Below are 17581 nucleotides of genomic sequence, written 5' to 3' on the forward strand. Positions count from 1 at the left end.
AAGAAAGGACTAAATAATTGTAAATGCATAAGTTAAATACATCTTATGAAAAACACCTGCAGACCTCAGGGAGAACTTTAGCTGTAAAAGAAACACTGAATTTTTTCACTGTGGACTCACAGAGACACCAGTAGGATATGGTGATGTTAAGAATCATCTGAGCCTCAAATGAGTGCTCACTAAAGTATGACCAAAGACCACAGCTGTTGAACTGTGCCTCTAGTGTCAAGGTATGCAAAGTCTGAGTTTTGAATTCTAGAGAAAAGAGGAGCAGACAGGAGCACTGTATTTTCCACCTATGCATTCTTTTTTTAAATGTATTTATGAATGCACCACTCTTGAAAACAGTAATATAGGGAAACCAAATTTGTTCGGGTTTCAGCCTCAGAAAATGGTAGGCCCTAACACACTGCTTTTGCTTTTCCCACTTCCATACAGATTCATGCTGAGCAAAGTGCAAGCACTCATGTATTTCTAGACAATGTTCTATGAACAAAAGGCAATGCAAACATTTGGCAAGTCTTTTTATCTTTGCAAGTGTGCAGAAGCACCATATAGAAGATTTGTGTGACTATGGAAAAATCTTCATTTTTTAAGGCCTCAATACTACGCATGCAGAACAGCTTCTCCAGCTTGCTGCTACTGCCTGTTCCTCCCATGCTGTCCTGTCATGCTTCCAGCCTGCCTTGGTGCTACCCAGGCATGGCCAGGATGAAACCATCAGTTGCCCTTTACAGCCCCCCTGCTACTGTCACTTTGCATCTCTGGTGCCCAGTTCCTCTGAGCAAGCCACCACCAGCCACTATCTACTGTACACCACCATGACTAGGATGCTAAATCACAGCCTGAAGAATGAGAGAAGCTGCCATCCAGGCATGCTGGGCAATGAAAAAAATGATATTTTCTACCCAAAAGAGGCATATGAACACAATTATACAGATTAAGCCAACAGGGATCATGACCTCTGCATACATATAGTCTTGCAAAATCATCTCCTAACTTACCCAGCTAGTGATAGCAAGTACCTGAGCAGCCTGACATGACTTATATATACTTTCACTGGTAGTCTGAAGTGCATTAGAGCTGCTGTTCCAATTAACTAATGTCCTGGGACACTCATGGACCAGGACTGACATTCTACTGGACAGATGCACTCACAGAAATTCCCCTTTATTTCACTTTTCCTTTCTGTAACAGAAACCAAAAAGCACTAGAAGCTGGTGGAGGCTCCAAAATGGATTGCTGCAGTGTTTCTCCTCCTGAAACAATAAAAAGTTAAAAAATGTAAAGCTACATGAATGCCATCTACTGGAACTGAGGCATCTTCCACGTAGTTGGAGGTGAACTTAAGCTCTTCCTCTGTGAACTGCCTTTTTACGTAACTTTAACAGGAAGAGCAAATGAACTCATATGCAGTTGGACAATTTTGTATTCTTCCATTAAAAAAAAATTTAAAAGTCACTTTACAGGTTTGGGATTTGAGATGTCAATCCCAAAAAGCTTGAGTGGAGAAAAGGGGTTACATCTTTCCTTAGCTGGTGAAATTGAACCTTCAATAAAAGAGTGTTTTAAAAGGTCAGGTGTACAAAGTAAAGCTGTCTTTGAGCAGCTTTAACTTATGCAACAGGCACTTCTGTAGATAACCCAAGCTCTTGTTGTCCTTAGTAGATTTACAGTACTAATCTCTACAAAAGGATGAGCTGTCCTGAATAGTATTGCCCTGTTTAAGAGGTACATGCAAGCTTTTATTCTCTATCATGCCCAGGAAGGGAATACATCCTATTGCTTTCCTTCTCTAATTATGGCACATAAGAGTAAGGATATCTTAAACAGCAGAAAATCAAAAATAATATGTGCAGTTACCTTTCTGTGTACATTTCTCCCATTGCTGAGAAGGGATGGAACAAAAAGCAGAGAGAATGATGGTAAATGACTCTCTTGGCACAGGGGATGTGGTTACAGGAAGTGAATCATTTATTTCTGGTTTTACTTCAGACTTGCTGAATGAACTTGACCAAGTCATTCAGAATCTCTCAATTCATTTTCTCCTACTCTGAAATTTGTTTACTTCACAAAATGCTGTAAGTCTAAATGTCTGCAAGTATGCTGATTTGTAAGTTAGAATCCTCTACATGTTTTTGTGTTAAATTTATTTTTAAAATAAGCTTTTAAAACATCCTCAAATCATACAGATTTTGTATTAAACATACTCTATGAGTTGTTGAAAATAACTTTTCTGCTGCCTGGCGTAGTTGTTGGGAAAATTCATTAGGCACAAAGAGTAGCTGTCTTCATGTAGCACTAGAATATTAAAGATACGTGTATTAATGATATATTACCTTTTATTAAATTCTTTCAGATAAATGTTTGCCTAGCATTTTTAAAAACTGTTCCACGTTGTTATGAAATATAAATTTAGAAGTCTACACATTTTCAGGAAGTTCCTTTGTCTATTCCACCATTAGACTGGAAAAGCACCTGATACATATATTTGTATTCATAGATTATTCAAATGTAGAGTACTCTAAAGATAGGTACTATCAGTTTCCTATTAATTTTTTACATTTTTATTATATTTCTTATTTTGTCCACAATCTGTCTCATTGGAAATGCACTAAATGATTTAAATATATATATACACACCAACACACCTCAAAGGCAGCAGAGATAGACAAGTTACACATTACAATGTTTAGCTTTGCAGTTTTCTTCTTATTGAACAGTTCCTTGAAATTTCTAAGTCAGGGACACATCTATCAGTCTTCATCAACCCAAAGCCACCTGTAAAGTCCCCAGAAGTGTTTTGCTTTATAGGCATTTGTGCCCAATATTATTTTTCCTCCTTCTTCTCCCCGGGATGAGTCAGGAAGACCAGAATCTGTCTAAGATTTTTTTTAAGCAGTTGAGGAAAGCAGAGGGGTTAAAGTCTGTTCAGCAAGAAGCCAATGACGCAGCCTTGCAAGTTAGATATCTGCAGGGAAGAGAATCCACACTGCAGATTTGGATTCCTGCCCACATCATTCCAGTAAGTGATACAGCCTAAGATTGTGTACTCAGTCTGCAGTAGCATAGATGCAGGTTTCTACTTGAATATCTTTTACCTTTAGGAAAGAATGTGCAACAAAAATGGGTTGCCCCCTTCTCCCCAAAACTATACAGAGTCTAAAACAGAAAATAACAGAAGGGAACTCCTAAGAGTTGTCTGAAGTGAGGATAGATAACCAAACTATTGCAACAACATTCCTTATTTCCATATTATCTTCAAAACTTTCCACCTCTCTCTTCCTAGAAATGAAAGGGAAAATTCAGTACTCTGTAGAAAGTGAAGATGTAACCCATTTTGTGCAATATGTAAAATAATGATGTTGTTTGCAGCTTTAATCTGCATTTTACTGAGTCTGAGAAGGCATACCTGCTTCCTAAACGGTCCTCTTTCTTCTTAGCCAAAAACAGTCGGCAAATATCTTTCGCTTCCTCTGTAAAGCTGGCATGTTCAAATTTCACCTCATCTTCCAGAGTTCTTCTTCTAACCTCATCCTTATTGACCTTTTCTTTGAAATCCTTGAATGGTGTTCGTCCAGCAACCATCTCATAAATAGAGCAGCCCATAGCAAACCAGTCCACAGGATAGCTGTAGTCTTCTTCCTTCAGGATTTCTGGAGCCATATAACCATTTGTCCCAGCCTATTGCAAACAGAGAGACAGATTTACTATACAATGTCAGTAATTAAATGCATATAGTTAAACAGACTAGTCTATAATTCTTCCAAAATATTAGTAATACTACTGATAGATTTTTTTATCAAGAAACTCTGCATAATTGACTTCTTTTTATCTGGAAACTGTAAGGCATAACTGTTTCAGCATATGGACTATATCTGTCTTTAAACATCTTGGCATATGGGAAAATATGCTTTTCAAAAGTGAAATGTCTGTGCAATTTCCACCTAAAAGTGGTTTATTTTTAAATTCATGTCTATCTTGCTTTCCTCTTCCATATTATTTTTTTCTGTTGAAGATAGTGTTGTTTGCTTCGTCCTGCAAACACAAATAGCAATCAATTTGAAAAGATTTTAAAAAAAGACAAAAATCAGGCAAAAGAATCACTGATTCCCACCCCGTTAAGTGGTTATAACTGGTCCAACACAGGGGTCTGCTGCCAGTGAGAAAACTCTCATCGAGCCAGTAGCTGAGCTGCACGAGGCAGTTCTCACCCGCCTCCCTCTTGGTGTCTGGATGGAAGTTCTACCATCAAGGGCCAAGAAAAACTCCTAAAACCATTGTAAGAAAGTAAACCTATATATTATAATTCATAAATGACACTCATTCGGGTGAAAGATGAGTTTGTATTTCCTGACTAGAACCAGCTGTCTGAATAAAGACTGCGCAGCACTAATGGCCTCTTCTCCCGGAGAAGGGACCACTCTCTGGGAGGGGAATCTGCCTGCTTCCTTCCCAGACCAGGACTGGCACATTCCCCTTGGGGGACAGGCTGCAGTGTCCAAAATAGCTCCTGCTGCCTGTCTCTCTGGAGAGCTGATTCACCTGGGAGGGAGGTGAGGGGATCAGGCTCTCCATGTGCTTTCTGCTGCACCGAGGACGTGAGGCTGCCATCGTACAGCATTCCCTCAGCTGACCCAACATTTACTGCTGCTTCTGAGGCCGTACCTTTTGCATTTACCAGACTCAGCCAACACTGACAGCTATGTCAGAAGTTGCCTGAACCTCTCCTATCTGTTTTAAATACTGGGACTGATGTATTACTAGTATTACAATTTAAAATGAAAAACTGTGTTTGGGCAAAATCCCACTAAAGGTTATTCGAGGTTGTCATTATTACTGCTACCAGAATACAAGTAGTGACAGAGATTTACTCCAAAGTAAAACAGTTAGAAAAAGGTAACTTAACCTAGAGCTCATTTGGGGAAATTGTATTTTAAAAAAGCACAGCTCAACAGATACATTTTATTTTATGGGGTTGGGGTAACTCCTCCATTTTATGCAAATATAGGCACAATATTTCCAAGTCACATCTCCCTATAAACTTCAGCTTGTGTCAGTACACATTATGACATATACTCTACTGTAAACAACATGGGCAGTAGAGAACATGTTAGCATCAATTAAAACATAAGCTTAATGGACAGAAAATTAAATCCAGTTTGTTTTCTCTCTTTGTATTTTTTTTTACTTTTAGGGATATAGAGCAAAATCCTCCATTTCATTGAAAAACAGAAATGAGATGAGAAAAACAAAAATATCAGCTAGGTTGAAACCAAAGAAAAGGGTAAAAGAAAACTGGTGCCCTCACTAAAGCCACAGAAGTAGAAGCACTGCAGCAGCTGACATCATCCCCCAGGCAATTTGTACTGCTTACATTGAATTTCTCTAAGTAAAAGTTAATATTGAGAGATACCCTGACAGGATTACATTTTTAGGTATGATTACTGCTCTATTCAGAAAAGTGCTCAAACACAGAGCACAGAACCCAGATCCCTCTGGCACCAGAAGAACCTGGAAGGGAGAGAAGAGGCTGAAAGCAGTAGAGAAGTTTTGGGACAGAAGGATGCACACAGAGCTCATTGTGGATTGGTGAACACAGCTCTAAAGAGGCTTCTGAAATATTTTTTTCTTTTTTTTTTTCCTCCTTCTGGGAAGCAATAAAGATTCTTGTTTTTACTGAGGTGAAGCTGGGGCACTAATGCCTTGAAGAATTGATGAGTCATATTATCATCAAAATGTGCCCTGACAGCACAGTGTGGTCTTTCTGATAAGACATTACTTTGCTGCAAGTTAGCATCATCATACAGGACCTGGATACATCTGACACGGAAAAGTCAGAAATTTGTCACAAATGTGTCTCAAGGCAGCTCCTTCCAGACTGCCTCTCTTTCTTCCACTTGTGTTCTTTCTTCCATAGTTGTTTTTTCAAAAGAAATTGAGTAACCTCATCTCTTCCATGTGCATTTTCCACACACCCTCCAGTAGGACACACCATCCAGAAGAACACTGTGCTTTGACACGGTGCTTGTGTCTCCCAAGGACAGAGAAAGCACAGCCGTTATCACAGACCAGAAAGACTCATAACCACAACTTAATGGAAAATAAAGATGGACCAACAACAGCCTCCCTTCAGACTGAAGTGACGGGCTGTGGATGAGCTGAACTATGAACAAGAACCAAACTTCAAAATTTTAAAGTAGTAGCACTGAAATCTTTTGAGCTCATATTGAGTTGATCCAACTCAATCTGAGGAAGACTAGAAAAATATTGTTCCTCTGATATGCCAATTCAGAATTTCATGAGAGCTGGTTTTCTCATGGAATTTTATCCAAACTTGAATCTGAAAAGAAATCTCTCCCAATCCTAAAGCTTTCCTACTACTCACAATGAAGGAACAGGCTGAGAACCAGGAATCTAAACCTAATCTCACAACCCCTGAGACTCAAAACCCACTAAAACACTACAGTTTTATAGAAGAAACAAACACATTTCACAAGTAGTCAGCAGTGATGCTTAAGAGGGAAGAAATACAAAACAAGGAGGGGGAAGAAATACAGAAATCTCTGCTATCTTTATCAAAACAGGTAGTTGAAGAAAGACAGAGAATAGCATAAATTTTAGTCTTTTTCACCTATTTCTACATATGTGTAGCTTTGGCAAAATCATTTGGGAGGAACGATGCTGAAGCCATAAACATTTCCTGTATTAGGGAAGCCAGAAAAGGAAATATTCAGCCTCCGGAACTGGAAAAACATCCATCTTTCAAATGAAGATTTAATTCTCCTTTAATCTTTGGAGAGTAGACAGCATTAGAGGCAAGCTAAAACCTAACATCCCTACACTAATCATTATGGAGAACAAGGTGTCCAAGATCAGATCATCTTTCAAGGAAAAGAGATCCTATGGCAACAGGAAAGGCAGCCTCAATGATTCAGGAGAGGTTCATGTAAGAAGGTAAAACAGCTTTGTGAAGGGAGTTTTTAAACTGTACTCCTCACTAGCAGTGAGATTTGAGTAGCAAAAAATGATGTATTAGGTAGAAAACTTATCCACTGATTCCCAGAGCAGAAGTGAATTAAAGTGATGAGTTAAATTACTCTCAGCAGGCCAAGGAATAAATAAGTATATATATATTCAAATGCAAAAAGGAAAAAAAAAGACAGAAAGCAAAGGAATTAAAAGCTACCAGAAAAGATAAATGCATTATTTTTGAGAAGGGGTCTCTTTCCCATGGGCTGGTATTGAATATTTAATTTAGTTAGAATTATCTGACCATGCCTCAGAATGGATATCTCTGAGTATGGGATACTGATATGTCTATCACACAAAAAATCACTAGGTTTGTATGATTCTACAGATGTTTTAATTCAATGTAATATATAAGTAAATTCAGAAGCTGTATATTAACTGAAGCCCACTTTTTCATACTAATCTTATTTTACATGGATAAATTTCACTCTTTTAATGGAAACAGGAAAAATAAAAAACCCACACTCAATTCCTTTGTTGTCAACTCTACACAACTAGGACGTCCTTTGGGTTTTGACTAAGACCAAGCACATTGTTTTCTTCTTTCCTGTAGAATTCCTAGGAAGACAAGGAACCATTTGAACAAATGTGTTGACTGCTCAAGCGATCTTACAGAGACAAACGCATGGTATTACACCTTCACTGACCTGGAAGCATCTAATGGGACACAGTAAATAAAAATATCACAAAGAAGACAAGGAATGTTATATTATCCCAACTTTTTACAGAAGGCAGAAATCATATGCCATTGCAGAGGCACGCAACTTCTTGAAGCATAGTCAGTATAACACTTGCTATTTTTTGCTTGCTCTCCATTTAATACTGTCTTTTGTGATGATGAGCAGGATGCCTTACTTGCATAAGATGTTTGAAATGTAAAAATAGTCATTACATTTCAGTCAATTAAATTTTAATTGACTTGCTTTTGAAAAGGGTTCACAAGTCTCCTTCTCCCTTTATTTCACTATCTTGAGAACAACACAAAATACAATTTTTCAATAATCCTCTAAAAAGTAATGACCAAACGTTGCCCTTGGATACATTACTGAAGAAGTTCTGTTAAGTGGAATTGTTCCTTTCAGTGTGGTTTGACAGGGCATAGTAGAAATGACTCATCTGAAAGTACACAAATTTTTCTTCTGTGAAAAGCGATCCCGCATAAATTTTTAAAAGGTCACAAAATTATAATCTTTTAGTAATACGAGATGTGATCCTGTGAAACACTAAGTGCACTCAGTTCCCAGTGCAGTCAACGGGTACTGGGCACAGCACAGCTCCCAGCAGAGTGAGGCCCACAGTGCCCACACTCACACATGCTCACACACTGCTGGCCCAGAAGGGAAAGCCCCTTGAACACCACCGTGATCCAACTTCCAGCAGATGCAGGGAAGAAACAGAAAACTGGAGCTTTTGGCACCACAGAAACAGGCAAATGAGGAGAAACGGGATTTAGGTCTCTCTACCTTTTCCCACAGATCTCTGCAAAACAAACTCAATTGATATCACAAACCAAACAGTAAAGCAAATCAGAATGTCTATCTTTTGTTTGCCATGGCACAAGAACTGTTGAACAGAGGAAAAAAAACAAGCTGAGTTTAGCTCTATCAGCTGTTTCCTGGGGCTCGGTCCTTCCTTCCTCCAAGGGGTGCCACTGCCTGCTTTGTTCTCTTGTCCAGCTGTTCCTCCACTCCTTCAGCAATGGCCTTAACAGACCCTGCAGGAATGCAGGAACAGACCACAGAAATCTCTTCTCTGCACACAAGCTAATAGGCCCTAGATGTGGAGAACAACAACTGATCTGCCTCTGTCACTCACTTTACCATCTTAATTCTTCTCCCAAGAGCCACTGTGAGGAGGAAGGAGCGTAATTTAAAAGTCACACAGAATTGCAGCTACTCCACAGTTTCTCACCACATGTTCATACAGACACAAGAAACCTGCTGATCAAATTAATAGGCAACTATCCTTCAAAAGAAGATAAAAAATCAAATCTAAATAGGACAAAAAGTATTCTGGAAGTCTCACAGAACAAAGGTTTTGGCATCTTGTTAATGCTCAGCAAAGGGAAGGGACCTTCCTTGGGGACAGCCATTCCTTTGGGATGGTCCATCATAAACTGATGGGCTACTGAGCCAGAAGAACACAAGGACCAAGCATTCAGAATACCAGGAAGAGATAATGAGAAAGACTGTATAGGAGCTTAGTAGCTACTGAATCCCACATGCTTACACAAGTTTGAAGACCAAACTTTTTTTGTTTTTGTATAGGAACATAATTTTCATAGGGAAAGCTGTCTGCTTTTAAAAAAGCCTACAGAGAAAAAGCACAAAAGGGACAAAACAAATTTATATTATATTAGAAAAAAAAAAAGAAAACAAAATGGGCTCAATGTCACTAAATGGTATAGTAAAATCTCCACCATTGGTTTTTACTCTTTTAAATTTGAAGGGAGTCACACAAATGAAGGGGAAGGCCACTCTGTGCAGTAGGGACAGGTTGCCTCTGTGCTCCTACTTGGGAAGAGAAACAGACACAGGTACAGCGTGTTTTTCAGTTTACATTCACACTCTATGGAAGTCAAAGGAATAAATGGCTTGAGGAAAGACAGTCCAGTAACTGGGCACCAATTTTATTTTTGGATTCTTTAGCATCTCCCCGATTTCTTCTGCATGATCTCACGTAAATCTTTGCCTCAGATCCCTACTGGAGATAGAACCTGCTAACATTCCCACTGTGGGGAAGTGTCATCAGAAGAAATATACATTCATAGACAGGGAAGCAATCAGGCATTACAGGGAGGGAGCATTTTGGACAAGTAGAACACTTGGTACAGACTCATAACAACGCAATTAGAATTCAAGAATTATAAGGGTTCTCCAGTCTTCCTGTAACATGATTTTCCCTTTAATTTCCTTTTAAATTTCTCCTCACCATTTCCCATTTATAATGTGGGAATAATAATACTTCAGAGATGTTTATGGCTTCATTATTTAATGACGACAGAATATTCCATAAACACTGTTAATAAGGGAGAAAAGTCTTCATGTACTGAGCTCCGTCTATATTTTATGAAGCTCTTCATAATGAATGCAAACACTGTATCATGGCAGCACGAGTAGGCTGCTTTCTCAGAAAGGGGTCATCCAAGAGAAATTCTGTGCTCTGTGCCAGGGGACTGCAGGGTGCCCTGGGAAGGAGATGGGCCCTCCAGTGTGGGTACAGCTGCTGTAGGTTAAGCAGTGAGAATGTCAGTGAGGCCTGTACAGTTCCTGCTGATCACTGAAATCTACAGGATTTCACCCACCTTATCTTTCAGGATTATGACTAATGTTGGAGGTACAGTTCTCTAAAATGTAAATCCAGGAACATGAGTACTGACTGCATCAGACCAGAGGCCCATATAGCCAGTTTACTGATGGTGAACTGGCCAAAGAATGGATGCATAGGGAGGTCTGTAATAATCTGGTGTGTACATTGAGTTACACTGAGACTTCTCTAACACCTTCCTTAAACTCCAACTACTTGCAGTTTAAGGGCTTCCAGAGACAGAAATGGTTTCTCTCAGCAAAGTTGTTTTCCATCAATTGTCCACTCTCCCCCCAAACTAGATAAATTCTTAGACACTACAAGACCTTTTGCAAGAGAGTCCTGCAGCTTAACTACACCCCGTGCTGAGAACCACCTTTCACTAGTAGATTTTAAACCAAGCCCACAGTTTTCACCTCCATGTGTCTGTAATTCTAGGATTTTGTCTTGAAAAAAAAAAGAAATTATATGTTTGTTAACTGAAATTATTCATGACAGTAAGTGGGATGTCACATGTGGTCCAGTAAGAATGGAAGTGCTACACCATCTCACAGCTTACTGTTCATGCAGTACTGCTTCTGGTCAAAGCTGTCAAATGAAAAGTTCAAAGAATTACATTGTCAGCCAAATGCTGCATTTCTTATCCAATGAAACAAAAACATCTTTGATGATGGTGAGTCAACAAGTGGCACACTAGATGATTTATCAGAAATCATTTCAGAATGTACACTATTTTTATAGAAAATGCTATAGCATTTATTGTGAGATTAAACTGAATCAAAAACAATGTTAAAAGTCATGAAAAGACACCGCATGCTACATCATGAAGGGCTCCACTGTCTTTCCCAGACAGAAAAAATGTCACATGAGTGACATGCCATGTGTAGGAAAAGCATTTCATGGGACATATTGCATTCTCAAAATTTTAGATGACTATAGTATCCTTTCTGCCATCTCCGAAACTGCAGGAGGCAGAATGGTCCCACAAAATCATTTTTGCTCCCTTCCCTTGCATAATCATGGCATTTATAGAATTATTTAGGTTGGAAGAGATCCTAAGATCATCGAACCCAACCATTACTCCAGCACTGCCAAGCCTACCACTAAACCATGTCCCTAAGTGCTACATCTACACAACTTTTCAATACCTTTAGTGGTGGAATGGTGACTCCACCACTTCCCTGGGCAGCCTCTTCCAACACTTGGCAATCCTTTTGGAGAAGAAACTTTGCCTAATATCCAATCTAAACCTCCCTTGGCACAACTTTAGGCCATTTCTTGTCCTGTTGCTTGTTGCTTGGGAGAAGACACCCAGCTACAATCTCCTTTCAGGGAGTTGTAGAGAGCAATAAGGTCCCCCCTGAGCCTCCTTTTCTCCAGTTCCCTCAGCTGCTCCTCATCAGACTTGTGCTCCAGACCCTTCCTCAGCTCCATTGCCCTGGACACGCTCCAGCACTTCAGTGTCTTTCTTGCAGTGAGGGGCCCAGAACTGGACGCAGCACTTGAGGTGTGGCCTCACCAGCGCTGAGTACAGGGGGACAGTCGCTGCCCTGGTCCTGCTGCCACACTATGGCTGACACAGGCCAGGATAACACTGGCCTTCTTGGCCACCTGGGCACATGCTGGCTCATGTTCAGCCAGATGTTGACCAACAACTCCCTTTTCCCACTGGGCAGCTTTCCAGCCATTCCTCCCCCAGCCTGTAGCACTGTGGGGGGTTGTTGTGATCCAAGGGCAGGACCCAGCACTTCACCTCACTGAACCCTGTACAATTGGCCTCAGCCCATCAATCCAGCCTGACCAGATCCCTCTGCAGAGCCTTCCTCCCCTCCAGCAGATCCACACTCCCACCCAACGTGCCATCATCTGTGAACTTCCTAAGGGTGCACTCAATCCCCTCATCCAGATCATTGATGGACATATTAAACAGGGATGGCCCCAGTACTGAGCTCTGAGGAACCCTGCTGGTGACTGGCCCCAGCTGGATGTAATTCCATCATACCACTCTCTGGGCCCAGCCACCCAGCCAGTTTTTAACCCAGGGAACAGTGCACCCGTCCAAGCCATGAGCAGCCGGTTTCTCCAGGAGAATGCTGTGGGAAACAGTGACAAAGAATTTACTACAGTCCAGGCAGACACATCCACACCCTCTCCCCTGTCCACAGAGTGGGCCACCCTGTCACAGAAGGAGATCAGGATGGTCAAGCAGGACCTGCCTTTCATAAACCTGTGCTGGCTGGGCCTGATCCCTTAGTTGTCTGGTATGTGCTGCATGACAGCTCTCAAGATGATCTGCTCCATGACCTTCTCCAGTACCGAGGTCAGGCTGACAGGCCTGTAGTTCCCTGGATCCTCTGTCTGGCCCTTCTTGTGGATGGGTATCACATTTGCTCATGTCCAGCCAAAATGAGACCCCCAGGGACCTCCCTGGTCAGGATGGCTCGTAAATGATTGGAAGTGGCTTCGTGAGCACCTCTGCCAGCTCCTAGCTGGCCCCACAGACGTGTGTGGATAAGGCTACATTCTGTAAAGTGTATGTTTAGAGACTAAAAAAAACCCAAAACACCTGTCATGGTGATGCAGTTCAAAACAACTGTGACTGTCAAAATTTTTAAGAACAAAGTTCTGCTAGTAAAAACACCAATCTTACATGTCATACTTAAAAATTCATAAGCAGAATGGTGGTTTTGAAACTGCAAAACAGCAGCAAGTCTTTCTAATTCTGAACAAAGGAGCTGTCATTTTTCGAAGTGCAAAGGAAGAATAGATTTTTACAGAATCTTATCCAATAAGAATGCCATGTGATAATGAACAAAGGTCAACTGTAGAATAGCGTGCTGAGTTATTTTTTATTTCACAAGTCTAAACCCTCCTCCTGCTTCTCAACTGCCTTGAAATTAAACTGCAAGTTTCAGGAACATCTAAATAGATTTCCTTCTGTTTTCCTAAGAAATAGAATCTTATGATAAACAAACATACAGGAGGGCAAAAGGACATTTTGAGTAAGATTTTAACCAAAACATGTTTTTCCTATAAAAATATTATGATGTCCTTCAAATATATAAAACATAGCACAGGAAAACTGTGAAGAAGCCTGAAACCTCTGAAGATATGAATGCACTTTTATAAATACTACAAAAATATGTTTGTGTTATTTTTCGCAGTTATTATGTCAATATTTAAGCTCTCTGGCTCACACGCATCTGCACAAAAGTCCTTCACCATTTACATGCAACAGTTGCTTCACACAAAGGCCATACCCAGTAAGGGCAGAAAGTTCTTCCCGAAATAAACGGCAAATACACTCTGCCTTCTGGAAAAATGGAATTAAGTCCTCCATATTTCAATATGCAGAGGATATGAGGGTACTAAACAGAAGGACACACTGACTTTTCTCACAACCATTCTCAGGTTTAATTAAGGTCTAATGAAGAAGTATTACTTTTTTGGATAAGGGCAGGAGCACTTGACTCACAAGAAGTGAATTTTGAGTAGTACGAGAAAAAGTTGTAGAGACTTCAAGAAAAAGATGACAGGTCAAACTGTTCAAGTGGAAAAACTTGGGATGGAGGCTCCTCGTTTCTGTTATATATAAAAAAACTAGTTCAAGAATCAATCAGGTACATAACTAGACAAAACACTTGGTCTATGGAAAGCCACCTGTGCAGGCTCTCAGTTTCTCCTTGTTGTCTATTTCAATTATGTAAGACAGAGAGAATATCAACATTTTAAAAGTCATAATTTTAAGATACAAGCTAGTTTTTGCACAGAATGATCCACACATCAGATGAGATGCTACAGGTACATTTGTATGAAATCACGATATTTCTTAAAGTCCTCAATAATTTTATTACCACTGGAAAAGAGTTTCTGTTTCCAGTGATGTCAGTAAGAGCTCTGCCTGAGTAAGTGTGAATATATACATTTCTTGGGAGATTGCACAGGTACATGTATGTATCACGAGAAGATCCCATCTAATCCATGTTTGATGAAGAAAAAATATATTGTAAGTAGCTTTTAATTGCCTTCTACTTTTTTTTATTTCGAAGACTGTTGTTATTTTAATTTGTGTGGGGTTTTTTTGGTGATTTCTCCATTCCAAAGCCAGTTAGCACTTCACAAGGACAAATTAGCACACGTAGTGAAATTAAAGTTTTCTAAATCCTGTCATTATTACTGTACCAATTACTTACAACTGCCTATATATGTTCAAAGTAACATTCACATGGAAAGTTGCATGTTTCTACTGGATGCTTTAGCAACTGAGAAGAAGGGGAGAAAACTAAGGCTGGGTATCCAACTCTTTCTAGATCTTTGTAAGGAGCACTGTTTCTGAAAGCAGGGTATTTTTATTTATAATAGTTGCAGGCAATTGGTACACAGCACACAACTATTTTTCAAAAGGAGTATATGTAATGGCAATACTAAAAGAATACCAAGGCTGCTACTTAAATTACATAAGTATTAAATCACCAGTTGCACAATGCCTTTTCTGCAGCATAAACACACACTACTTTTTAAGAAGACCACACTGAACTCACCCATCTAAAAGTCAAAAAACCTTTCTACCCATAAAGAAAATTTGGCTGGTGAACAGTATATAAACATTATAGTTTCACAGACACCTTCACTGAAAACTTAGAAAATGTCTAAAACAGGAACTCATTAACTAGCTCATTACTTGTGCCACGTGACAACCTAATCACCTAATAAGATTTAGAAAAGGGATTAATGGATCCTCCAGGTGATGTGTGGGTGATGTGCATTTATTCATACATGAGGGGCTGGGAATTTTTTTATGCTTTGAAAGCATAAGAAATTTCATCATCTTTAATAGCTTGTACACCCATGAGAGGTATACAAAACTTTCAGAATTCATCGAAATAGTGTATTTTTTGCAATTTCTAATGAAATGAATACACAGATAAATCCATATATTACATTCTATAGATTAGTAGTAATATCCCTTAATTAGTGACTGAAAATTATAAGCCTTAAATTGTCAGTTCAGACCATCATCCAAAATCTAGAAACAGCTCTATGATGTTAGGCACTTCACTCAGATACCAGTACAATACAGATTTTACCTGGAAGGAATATATTTTCTCCTTTAGTTTATAAAAATGCCCTTATAAAACTGTGTCCACAAAATGGTGAACTGATTAGATTTCATTTGATAAACCTGTCTTGGAGTCATTAACAACTTGATGACTGTCATAGGTGACCAATATTGCTTTGAGATTCAGCCCTCATACCCACAGAAGTGGTTACACATTGCTAAACACACTGTTTCGTTTTGGTTTTTTCCCTCTGCCAAACCCCACATATTTACAAGTAAGAAAAACTGCCCTTCAACAACATTATTTTTTCTGACCATAGTAACTGCATGGATCTGGAACTTGCACAGCACAGTAAGTTTATAGCTTTGGGTTCACTGATCAAAATGCCATCTTCACAAACAAAACAACATTCCCATTTCACTTAAGTTCTACTTAAAAACCTGCCTTAGCTTTCATAGAAACTGCATTTTTGTATCCAAAACATTATGCATTCCCATTTTATAATTATTTACTATCTATACATTCAGCAGTTTCCATCTTTTCTTTCAGTAAGAACTAAAACCACTCATAATACAAACTTCCTAAATTGCCAGGAAAAGAAAATTTCCTTCAAAATTACTGTATTTACTGACATCAAAAAATGTATACTTCAAGCATGATGCAAAAGGCCACTAGAAGGTCCTCTCTTCTACTGAATTTCTAGTGTGAAAGACTTGGTGAGTTTAACATAAGGCAGTTAGACCTGCTTATTATAATGTTGCTCCTGTTTCTTCATATTCTTAGTGTATTTCAGACACATTCTCTCATTATATATATCTTTAAGCTCCAGATACCTTGAGGAAAAATAGGCCTTTTTCATAGTTAAGCTACCTACATATTTCTTGTGTAAACCTCCTGACATTATCACAAATCCAGGTGAGTTTGGGCTGACCACAGGCACAGCTAAGTGCTGCACAATCTAATCCACACAGAAAAATTCAGTTGGTCATCCATCTTTTTCTTCCTACACATACAGACAGGCAGGTACATTTGCAAACTGTCAGATGTGCTAACTTTATCAGGATTTAATTTTTGGGGAGCAGGAAGGTTGGCAATGGTTTATTGTGCAGCACCATGGACGCCTGCAATGCAATCACTTAAGAGTAATGTATAAGAAATTGTATTCTTCTAGGAGCAAAAGTGGAATACAAGGAGTCATATGTTTGACTGCTGCTCATTAAAAAAGTAATTGGTTAAATCCCTGACTATGCAGGATTGCTCAAGGCACAAGGTATCTGCCCCCCTAAAATGATTGGTTCAAGAGCTTAAGAGAAACAACAGGTCAGGCTGATTCTACTCTTTCTGTGCAAAATAAGTTATTTTACTACATGCAGCAGTTAGAGAGTCAATTAACCAAATCTTCTTACAACCTGTCTCTTAGAATGAAATGACTATGTAAGGTCTTTAGCAAAGAATAAATTGCAGGGAATTAAGTCTTGGACTTATCAGGCATTAGAAATAGAACAGCTTCACTTCCCACTTCCCATGTTCAACGAATTTGTACTCACCCTCTGAGTGATGGGTTTTCCCTCTTTGACTTGCACTGCCAATCCAAGATCAGACAGTCTGCAATTCCCATTATCATCCAGGAGGACATTCTCTGGTTTCATATCCCGGTACACAATGTTGATGGAATGGAGATGCAGAATCCCACAGGTGATCTGAGCTGAGTAATAGATGATCCTCTTCATTTCCAAACCCCGTTCTCCCACGTTGTAGATGTGATACTTCAGATCCCCTCCATTCATGAGGCTCATAACAAGACACAGGTGGGTTTTGCTCTCATAGGCATAAGCCAGTGTGACTATGAAAGGGCTGTTGACCTTCTCCAGGATCTCTTTCTCCAGCAGTGCCATCTTCTCTCCACTTTTCTTTTTCAACCTTTTTTTATCCAGTTTCTTGCAGGCATACATCTTGCCAGTATTTTTCACCTGGATGGCACAAACCTAGAGAAGATGCATATGGAAAAGTAATGAAGGAATTTTATGCAGGGACTGGAATATCAAGGGTGGTAGTAGGCAGAAACTGGGGAATCACTGATGCCTATAAGTAGCTGCTGATGCTAACTTCCATGGAAGAGTGTATTAGCAGAGAAAATAAGGGAAAAAACAAAAGTACAATCTGTTCTGTTCTGAACCAGTATA

General features: G+C 39.5%; 1 protein-coding gene across 1 annotated transcript in view; it reads right to left on the minus strand.

Moving 5' to 3' along the window:
- GRK7 (G protein-coupled receptor kinase 7) overlaps positions 1-17581 on the minus strand; it is a 33770-nt gene that overhangs the window by 4644 nt on the left and 11545 nt on the right. The window contains exons 3-4 of the mRNA XM_027650629.1: positions 16946-17383; positions 3413-3684 (exon numbers count right to left, since the gene is read on the minus strand). Coding sequence (XP_027506430.1) covers positions 3413-3684; positions 16946-17383 — 710 coding nt within the window. The remainder of the gene's footprint in view (positions 1-3412; positions 3685-16945; positions 17384-17581) is intronic.

This window comes from Corapipo altera, unplaced genomic scaffold (assembly GCF_003945725.1).
Source record: "Corapipo altera isolate COAL_440 unplaced genomic scaffold, ASM394572v1 54, whole genome shotgun sequence".
Lineage (NCBI taxonomy): Eukaryota > Metazoa > Chordata > Aves > Passeriformes > Pipridae > Corapipo > Corapipo altera.